This window comes from Chelonia mydas, chromosome 6 (genome assembly GCF_015237465.2).
Source record: "Chelonia mydas isolate rCheMyd1 chromosome 6, rCheMyd1.pri.v2, whole genome shotgun sequence".
NCBI classification, from domain to species: Eukaryota; Metazoa; Chordata; order Testudines; family Cheloniidae; genus Chelonia; species Chelonia mydas.
In genome coordinates, this window is record NC_051246.2 from 23,211,087 (window position 1) to 23,221,956 (window position 10,870).

Here is a 10,870-nt window from a genome sequence, read left to right on the forward strand (position 1 = left end):
AACACAATCATAGGCTCCCCTCTCCTAGAAGATTGCCTTCCTGGTAGCTGTAACATCTGCAAGAATTGCTTGTTGTGATGGCAGATCCTCCATGTGATCAGTTCTTCAAGGATGTAGTGGCTTTAGGGCACCCTAAGTTCCTCCTCCCCTCCCCCCGGTGATATGTTTCACCTCAAGTTATTTACTTAACCAAACCACATTCAAGGGCAGAGGAGCAAAGTCTCCATACCTTAGGTGGTGGGAGGTGGTGCTTAGCATTCTGAGAGGACTAAATTTTGTTCTCACCTTGGCTCTTAGTATTATCTGGAGACTGGTCAGCCTTTCATCTGTTCAGCAGTCAGACTTTCCAAGTAGATAACTGCTTGTTACCATAGGCTGTGGAATGGCTCAGATGATACTCCCACAGTCACTGTGTGCTCATTGGATGAGCGCTCAGGCAACATCCCTTGTGTTTAAGTGTGTCTACAGTGAAAATTTGCAGGACTGCAACACGGTCTTCCATTCATACCTTTGTTAGACATTATGCTATCACCACAGCATCAAGGCCTGATGAAAACCTTGGGAAGGCAGTTTTACAATCTCTATTTAAATAAATTCCAAGCCCCACCTCCTATGAGTACTGCATGTGAGTCACTTGAGTGCAGTACACATCTGCAACCACTCAAAGAAAAGACTGTTATCTGTATTGTAACTGTTCTTTGAGAGAGTGCAGATATGTATTCCATGACCTGCCCTCCTTGTCCTCCGTATTGAAGTCTCCAGCCTGGCATTTTCATGCAAAGAAACCTGAGGGAGCTCAGGGTGTTGCTGTCCTTATATAGCCATGGGAGGAGCTTTGACAAAAGGGCATGATCACTGCTCCCTACAAGTACTACTAGACAAAGTTCTCTGACTTCGCTTCAGTGCACTGGGTGTGCTCATACCTGAGTGGAATACACATCTGCACCCACATCTCGAAGAAACAGGAATGAGCCTTTTTTCAATATAATTACATTGTTCCTTTAATATTAACCATGTACACATCTTGCAATGATTGACCATTGATAAGTTATAAGTTTCAGTGGAGACCTCATATGCTACCCTTCATGGATAAATATCCATGAAAGTGGTATTCAAGGTGTGGTGAGGTCAAGTGTGACAGGAGTTGCTTGTGAAGAACAGTGAACACTTTGCCAGTAGGCACCAATGGGCCTGTCATAATTTCATTCACTAAAGTTTCCTCCTGAAGCTGTAATGCTGCATGGCTTCCATATTAAAACTTCTTGTATTGAGCAACCTTTTTTCTTTGCTGTCATAAAAAAAAACCTACATCAGTTAGTGTCAGAATTTATTTAAAAACTAATCCTAAACTTTCACTTTGGGAGCTTTGCTCTTAAGTATACTAAACTTTTGTGTAAACCTTAATTTTATGCAGGGTGCAGAAGCCATGGTACTGGAGAGTGTTATGTTTGCCATTCTTGCAGAGCGAAATCTTGGCCCGAAGCTGTATGGAATCTTTCCACAAGGCCGATTAGAGGAATTCATTCCAGTGAGTCACATTCATGATTAGTCAACAGGCTAGTAGCTGTAAGTTGTTGTAATTGAACATGACCAGGGCGTCTTTGGACTGTATACAAAAGCAGAGGTGTGGGAATGAAATATTTGGCACTTGTAATTGTTAGCCTTAATTTGTTGCTATAACTAGACTTCCTGACTAGACTTCCTGACTCTAATTATAATATCTTTGGGGGGGGAGGGAAGAGGTCTGTAAAAATTTCTTCTCCAGCTGTAGTTTTAAGTTGGATCATAATAAATATGGACTGAAACAAGCTTGAGAGCAGCTGTTCTGTTAACAATCAAAAGAATGGCACAAAATTTGTTTTTATTCTCTTCAATGACCCACTTAATGTATCCCCTGGACTCTTGTCCAAGGGTATAAGACTTCGGGTGGAACTTGACCCTCTGACCTTATAGGACAGAAGATCAGAGGCTACCAAATGAATACTTAATAGATATTCCAGCTAACTACTTCTTCCCAAATATAATTGTGCTGAACTTTCATGAAACAATTTAAACTTTTGATTGTTACTTCAAAGCTATTGAGTGATATTCATGTTTCTCTGACCTTATCAGCTCTTCTAAGTGTGCTTTATTTTGTTACAGAGCAGAAAATTAGATACGGAAGAACTAGGCTTACCTGATATATCTGCAGAAATAGCTGAGAAAATGGCCAGGTTTCATGGTATGAAAATGCCATTTAATAAAGAACCTAAATGGCTTTTTGGGACAATGGAGAAGTAAGTCTTCTCACTTTTATTGTAAAGTTTATGAAACGGGGATGGGAGGGGGTCAGAAGACAGCAGCCAATGACCTTCTTAATAGGTAGAAGTCTTGCTGTTCTAGAGGGTCTCTTCTGTAAACTGGCAGGTATTTTGTGAGGGTGAAGGCTTGCTGTCTATAAGCAGCTTTATCTGGGGGAGTCCAGAAGACTTGACTCTTTTTTTTTCCAGAAGTTTCGATTTGATGCATCTTGAGTTTGAAATCTTACATTTTTTAAGACTAAACTAAAGAAAAAACTAAAAGGTTTCAACTGTAGTATAATTAGCATTCTAGCATTCAAACTTGGTACACTGTTTTTACAACTTTATTTTTGGGTAGGTATCTAAACCAAGTATTGAGGATTAAATTTACCAGAGAATCCCGGATTAGAAAATTTAACAAAATCCTCAGTTACAATCTTCCCCAGGAAATGAAAAGCCTAAGGTAAGATTTTAGCTTTTGCTACCATTTTACATTAATTTATTAATTACCACTGACACTAGAGGAGTGTGTATATGTAATGATGTATTTATTGAATTCTGAGAAATGTATTAACTTACATTTTTCAGGTCAAACTGATATAGTTCCCATAGCCTCCACAACTGTCCCTTGTTTGTACATGCTTGCAAACAGATACAATAGTGCATTCAGTAATAGCGTGCTGAGTTGGTTGTAGTGTAGAGTCCTACCTCTGAGTGTCCTGATTGCTGTGCACTTAAATTCTCAGCCTACATGCAGCATTAAAATGTAGGTTTTGTCAGGAATACTTTGAAACCTGGACTTCATGCAATAAAAAAAGTTTTACATTTAGCTGGGTCTAAAAACTTTTTTGTCTTAATTAGCTCTTTGTTGGCCCCTTGCTCTTGTTTTTCAGATCTATGCTTGAAGCTACTTCATCGCCAGTTGTCTTTTGCCACAATGACTGCCAAGAAGGTAGGATGACACTACTTTGGCAACTAGGTTAATACTTCAGTGCTAAGAGCAACCTTTGATTATTTCTTGCTTGATTTCTACTAATGCTGTTTTGGGCTATATATCTACTCAATCCTGTGAACTCTGACACCTTATAGTATGATGATGGGTTGAGTTGGGGGACAGGTAGGGGTTTGACAAGCTTATTACAACTTAAATATAGGTATCCCGATGTCTTCACATGTGTTCCTGTTTTTGTCAAAAGGAATGCCAGGATTCTTGAGTGACGTGTTTTTTTTAACTCTTTATATTAGAAGTATTGTCTGAATTTTTATCAAAACAACTCCAGTGATTCTGCTCACTACATATTTGTGTTTTCTCAAAACTCTTCAGGTAATGTCTTGCTCTTGGAAGGCAGAGAGGATTCTGAAAAACAAAAGCTAATGCTTATTGACTTTGAATACAGTAGCTATAATTACAGGTAAACTGTTCCAAACATAAGATTTTACTGTTTGGCAGGGTTGGCACGTCTTTAAATAAACTACAGTAAAAGAAAATAAAACTCTTCTAAATCTAATCTCTTGCAATGAGTTGTATTTCTCTGCATTACATTCTGTGTCCTGCCTTTGATTCACCAAAACCGTGAATGCCAAAAGCTCAGAGCACAAGCCAAATTGGCAGTCTCACAGGTGACTAAATCAGTGTATCTGAAATCTAATTCATCTGCAGAAGTCTGAAAAGAGACTGCTGCAGTTCAGTTCACAATATTTGTCTTGTGATAGCATGCCTCCTAGACATGACTTTTTCCCCATAAATGGAGCAGAAAAGTGAACACCTCTTTAGAAAATGCAAGAAATCTCTCTATTAATCAGAAAGATGTGATCATTAGTGTAGCAGCTAAGTAATGCGTCTGAAATCTTTACTGCAAACCTTAAAAATTCTCCTTTTTATCTTAATTACTTCCACTGTCCTGGCTTTTATTACCAAAACCTTTTCCTAGCACTGTAGTTTGCTGCCTTTCTTCTGAAATCAGTTCTTGCAGCAACCTTGTTTTAGCACAGGAAGAGCTGTTTTGTTACTCTGTTCTGAGGCAACTTCAAAGAACTTTCTCACCTATGGCCACCTACTATAAGAAAAATGCATGAGTTACTGGTGTTCTGAATGTATCCAAGTGCAGCATAAGCTTCCACTTCCTGTACATGAACATCTGTGGAATTAACTCATTTAGCAATTTCTGTAAACATAAAGACTCTTGCTACTTTGCTTTCCTTTCTCATGACCCTTTTGTCGAATTCCTTTCCTCCTGCCATGTGTGCAAGGATTCTCTTAGGATGATACAGGACTACTCAAAAATGCCTTCATTCAGCATCTTTCTGATTTAGTCTTAGTAATATCATATATCAGTCTTTGCCAAGTTGAAAAGTATGCTCTGAATGTACTACTCCATTAAATCTTATCACAACAGAAACTTAATTGAACTCAAAATGCCAGTGGAGTATTAGCCACTTATATAGAGGTGGGTTTTTACAGTATTAATTGACTTGTGATCTAAATTACCTCCTGCATTCCGTAAAAAATGCTGGCAAATAATTCTCAATTCTTTAATATATTGGACCCTTGGTGTTTTGAGTCAAGGTCACAGATTCTAGTATTGCTGATGTACTCCACACAAACAGCAGTAGCAAGTTCTCCTGCATGGACAATAAGGACATTGGTTTTACCGCTAGCTTTTTTAAAGACAAAAGGCTTGTTGATGCATCTTGCACTATTTGCTTTTTGTGTGTTCATCAATAAGCTTTTACTGCCAATTCTGATTTGTTTGTAGAACTTAAAGTACTTCATGCCAACGTTCTCATGCTTTATAACATTAAATCAATACAGTCTTGAAATTTTAAACAAGAGCTAATATTTAAATATTCTGGAAACTTGAGGAACTCTGCCCTAACCTAACTATTGAACTGTTAATTTTCAGAGGATTTGACATTGCAAATCACTTCTGTGAATGGATGTATGACTATACTTATGAAAAATACCCATTCTTCAAAGCCAATTTTTTGAAGTATCCCACAAGGATGCAACAGGTAGGTGCATGAAAGTAGAGTTACACTCAAATGTCAGGGTCCACAAGCTTCAAATCTGATCTCTTTCCTGATTACCAGTTTGTTACTATACATCCTGTCCACCAAAATTCCTCACTGTCACTGGATGCAGTAGTCATTTGTTCATAAACTTTGTGATGTTAGTGTACAATGCTTTAAAAAATACAAAAGCCCTGATGAACTTCTACCTGAAAAGCTATTGGCAGCAATGCAACACTTAAGCCTGGTCTACACTGCGAGGGATTGATCTAAGATACGTCGACTTCAGCTACGTTATTCTCATAACTGAAGTTGCATATCTTAGATCGACTTAGAATCACTTACTTTGCATCCTCGCGGCGCAGGATCGACAGCCACCGCTCTCCCCTCAACTCCGCTTCCACCTCTCTCCGTGGTGGAGTTCCGGAGTCAATGGCAGAGCAATCAGATCGATTTATCGCATCTACACTAGACGCAATAAATCGATCCCCGATAGATCAATCGCTACCCGCCGATACGGCGGGTAGTATAGATGTGGCCTTATTGTGCTCCCACATGTATATACAAAGGTGGTCCTGATGTTCCACTGGTTTCAATAGCTTTGGGTTGAGACCAAAAGCAAAAGGGTTAGATAGAACTAATGGGATACTGTCTTCATATACTGAATTCCTAATCTGTTACTCAGTGGCATTCTTCTTTGGTGCTCAGGTTTTGAAATGATCCAGAACAGTTAATACTCAAATTTTCAATCTTGGAAAAAACTAAACTTCTTGGTCTTTATAAAAATTTATCATGCTGATAGTAACCATTCTTGAGTCTAAGAATTGTCTGATATGTTCTCATGATCACTATTGTCTTTAGCTTCATTTTATCTCCAGTTACCTGACTGCATTCCAAAATGGATTTGAAAATCTAAGTAACGAAGACAAATCCAAAACAGAAGAAGATATGTTAATGGAAGTTAATAGGTAACTATTTATATTTGCTGTAGTGATAGTGCAGTGTTGGTATTCTGCGTATGGTCCATCTGCTTAACACTTGCATTTTGGTGTCACATTCTTGCATCACTGAGAAATTTCTAATTAGGATTTGCCTTAAATAGCATTTCCAGGGTAAATGAGGAGAGAGCCCATAATGGTTGTAAATGAGTCGTTTTTCCATGTTAAAACTGTTACAGCACAATGTGAATAGTAGGCTATAGAAGTTACTAATGGCATTATACAAATTAGCTGTGCTATGAAAACTACCTTAAGATAAAGGTACATTTTCCAAGCTTGGGGATTAGTCAGTGGGATACTGATGTCATGTCATATGACTGCTTGGAGCAAGAAGGAACTCTGTTCTGGGATGCTCATTATAATATATATGAGCTCATCTAAAAGATAGCAAGTTATAATAATAAAATTGGCACTGTTGATTTAGACTAAGTGGGCTAGATAATACAGTTAAAGTGAGATGCTAGAGTCTTTCAGCAAGCCTTTTGTTTTGTAATTTGCAGGTTTGCCCTGGCATCACACTTCTTCTGGGGCCTGTGGTCCATTATACAAGCAAAGATTTCATCCATTGAGTTTGGATACATGGTATGTTTTTTTTTTTTTTTTTTGAAAGAGTAAAATCTTAACCTTTCATTTAATTAAAAGTAAACCTTAATGCATGTTAAGAGCAATTTAGTAATTTTAGTCAGTGTTGCTTTCTTAAAAGAAATTTACCTGCCCCGCACGCGCGTGCGCACACACACATTTAGTTTTCTTCCAAGTACAATTGTCCGTCCTCCTATAGTTACCATGTCTAAGTCAAAAGATTCTACAGGTGGTACTATAACTTCTGCTAATCCTCTGTCCAGTAGTGAACAGAAGTGGACTTATTTTTCGCCTCCCAATGAGCTGATTCTTTCACGCTCCCAGACACATTCTCCTGTAGTTGAAAGGGTTGTAGCATCTGCCCTCCACAGTACCTGACTAACACATGAACAGTGGATTTTAGTTTTAATACTAGTTTTGTTTTGGAGGAAAAAAATCTTTCCATAGCTTTCTTCTCTGGGACTAAGAATGGTAAAGATATTACAGTTTAGTTACTTTACAGGGAGAAATTGCTGATCAAGGTTTAGTACACTTGAATAGTGTTATAGCATTGGCTATAAGCCCTGCTTTGTTCCTAGACAAACTTAACTGACATGAAACTAATAGCCAAGGGTTAGATAGTATGCAGAAGTGCTACTAAACCTGAAATTAGGCTCTAACATGACACTTTAACTTGTTTAAAAGGTCTCTTCCTTTTGCCCCCAAATACTCTTGGAAGGTGAAGCCAGGAGGATAATATAGAAATATTTCTATCTATATTCATAATATATAGTCTCCCAAACTGCAGACAAGAATGCATGTACATCATGGCAGCACACAACTGACACTGTTTCTCAGGAAATTGATTTACTTCATTCTATTTAGGACTATGCACTGTCAAGATTTGATGCATACTTTGACCAGAAGAGGAAACTTAAAGTGTGAATGTTGGAAGAATGGACAATCTGTTACTGTACAAAGAAAGCAGCTGGACAGAACTTCCACTGTGCTTAGGCTACTGTATCTGTAATGAAGGTTTCAGTGGATTCCAGTTTTTTTTGGAATGCAGATATACAATTTGTGAAGACTGTACAAAAATCACTTGGTTTATTTGTTTACAGTTTCATAAGAAATCTTTGGAATGAGATTGGGAGGCAAAAGCATAATACAGCAGTGCAATATCTTGAAATCCTTTTAATCTAAAGGGTATTTTATATTATGGGGAAGCTTACAGTTAAGTGTGGAATACCACATGCATCAAGAGCAAACAGTGTTACTGTTGGTACTTTTTTGTTTTTAGGGGGTTTATTGACATTCTGGTGAACATTGTGACAAGAACACTTGTAGATGGTAATGCATTGTAGACACTACTGGTCAATGGGAAGATCAATTGTGTCTGAGGACAACTGTTATACTGTGAAGCTGGCTGAAAGGCCTTATTGTGAGTTAATTATATTAGCCTCATTGTGTCCCCTGAACATTGTCTCAAGAAAGCTGCTGCTATGTACAGCAAAATGGTTAAAGGACACATTAAAGCAATTTGCTGTCAAGTCTATCTAAATATAGATGAATGTAGTTGTTGTCATGTACATGTCTTTGTAGAATGAAATACAGATAATCTTAAACTGGAAATTCTGAAAAGATTTGGGATGACTAACCTATTCATTTCACATCCTTCATCAAGAACATGCTTTATTGTTCAACCTGGCTATCTAGCAGTATTGCAATGTGCTGTATATGAAGCTCTCCAGGCTGGGAGCACTGGGATGAGTGCCTTGAATTACTGTAGCAACCCCCGATCACTGGATTGGCATTAACAATACTCCCAACTGAAGGCAGCCCTTCTCCTTGACCTGAGGGGCGTTACCACATTACAGGTCTGTAAGGAAGGTGTGTTGGGAATGAGGGAAATAAGAATTTCCTTCCCTCAGAGCATGAGGAGAGGGAGACACTTTTTACCAACTGAGGCATATTGTTGGCTTCTAGGGGTGCTTTTTTCCTTGTTAAACCTCTGACTTCAATCTTGTTCCAGCAAGCAATCCAGTAAAGTTGAGTGTGTTGTGGGAAACAGTAACATGATGTTGAAACGTGTATATATCTGTGAAATCTACAGCATATGTGTAAATGTTCTCTGGAGAAATGTTTAGATTTTGGGAACTTGTTTTACTTTGGCCATTGTTTTATTTCTTTGCTTTCTGCTAAGACATACTGTATTATATTACAATAAATTTTTTAAGTATTCCTGTATAGGCTTGTGTGGAAGATAGTGTAGTGTATAAAACATTTGAGGGAATGTGCAGTGTTTACTAATAGCATGACTTGTTCAAACTGCCATTTCTGATTCTTTAGAGGGTCAGTTTGCAAATACTTTGAGTTTGTAACACCTTTAATCGAGTGGTTGTGGTTTTTGAAGCTGACATTACTCATATCTTATCATAGTCATAACTTTAGCAATGTTACACAGTGGGAAAACTAACATTTCTGCAGAAATATATGAAACAAATTGAAGCATAAGCATTAAATTCTAAATGTAGGAGAACGATCAAGTAGTAACAAACCTTAGACTATGCTGAAGGGAAAAGCAAAGGTCCTTTTGGGAGAATGAAATTGTAATTTTCAACTGCAGATACTTACAGTACATGGTCCAAAGAATCAAACTCATTAAGAAATATATTAAGGGCTCACTTTGACAGCACTACTGGGTTTGTAAGCTCTTGACCAGTAACATTTGCAGCTTGGGACTCAATTAAAATATGGGATTGAGGCAGTTTGCCAGTCAGTGGAAGATTGTTCTAATTACTGTGCAATGCATGTTGCACTGAGTCCCTGCCATACTTCATAGATGCCAACTATCAGAGATGCAGCCATGCTATATGCACCTGAAATGTGCTATTGCACAGGTACATCAGTGGCATCTATTAGTTAGGATTGCTTCGCACATCCACCTAAATGCAGAGTGAGACCTAATAATTGCTAACTTTCCAGAGATTCCTCATGAGGGACAGTTAACTCCAGCATGTTAGTTCACTGAATGCTACAGAATTCTCTGCCAAAAAAAGCAGCTTCTAGGAGGGGAAATTCACCTCTTATGCAAGGGGCATACCCCTTTCTAATGAGTTTATATGGGAGGCACTACTGTAGGATTTTTTCAGAAATGTTTACTGTTGGCTTTACTGTTCTCATTGAAGTCCATGAATTTCTGAAAATCCCCCTAGCTATTCAAATAGCCCAGAAAGGATAAACTCACTTTTTTTTCTTTTGAACAGCTCTGGTTCACAGCAGTTAAGAGAACAAAGTCACTGACTGATTTAGAGAATCATAGGTCTTGTTTGTTAGTAATTTCTAAGAAATATTACACTAGCATTAGTGGAAACTCTAGTGCAGACTTGCTGCTGGTGTTCTTGACCTCCAGTCATTTAGACTTGCTGTGATCAGGCTAAACTAAAACAAAGACCCTAGCAGCTGCTCAGTTAGTGTTTTCCCTGGTGGAGTTCACCAGAAATGTGGGTGACTTCCTCAAAAGTGCCAGTGCAGAAGCAGTTGTAACTTCAGTAACATGCTTTTCATAAAAACAGTTTTAGGGTGTTGAGTGGTGCTTTTGTCATCTGAACTCTTGAGCTTTCTGTGAGTTTGAGTTTTGCATGAAAAATGTTATGTCTCCACTTCCCCTACAATATGATGTACTTAGCCAACATGCTTACGATCACTTTACAGGTACAGGACTAAATATACCTAAACCAGGTGTTTGTCTAATCTGTTCTTGAAAACCACTAATGATGGGGATTCTGCAACCTGCCTTGGAAGCCTATTGTAGTACTTAACTGTCCTGTCAACCAAGCTCACACATCTGAAAATCACTGCAGGGGAATAAATGTGGAAATGCTATTTTACAATCATTCTTGTGAGATGAATCTGGGCTAAGTTAATGAAGCTGTATCCATTTATACCAGTTGAAATCTGGTCTTATGGGTGTAGAACAGGAGGAGTCAATTCTACCCATCTCCTTTATTTTATCTGGGATGT

At 38.2% G+C, this 10,870-nt stretch overlaps 1 protein-coding gene across 1 annotated transcript in view; it reads left to right on the forward strand.

Annotated features, from left to right (window-relative positions):
- The window catches only part of CHKA (choline kinase alpha), a 39,160-nt gene extending 30,066 nt beyond the window's left edge, over nt 1–9,094 (forward strand). The window contains exons 4-12 of the mRNA XM_037899533.2: nt 1,415–1,528; nt 2,143–2,276; nt 2,638–2,742; nt 3,173–3,231; nt 3,604–3,691; nt 5,183–5,291; nt 6,150–6,256; nt 6,787–6,868; nt 7,733–9,094. Coding sequence (XP_037755461.1) covers nt 1,415–1,528; nt 2,143–2,276; nt 2,638–2,742; nt 3,173–3,231; nt 3,604–3,691; nt 5,183–5,291; nt 6,150–6,256; nt 6,787–6,868; nt 7,733–7,792 — 858 coding nt within the window. The 3' untranslated portion in view covers nt 7,793–9,094. The remainder of the gene's footprint in view (nt 1–1,414; nt 1,529–2,142; nt 2,277–2,637; nt 2,743–3,172; nt 3,232–3,603; nt 3,692–5,182; nt 5,292–6,149; nt 6,257–6,786; nt 6,869–7,732) is intronic.
- Nucleotides 9,095–10,870: the final 1,776 nt, after the last annotated feature.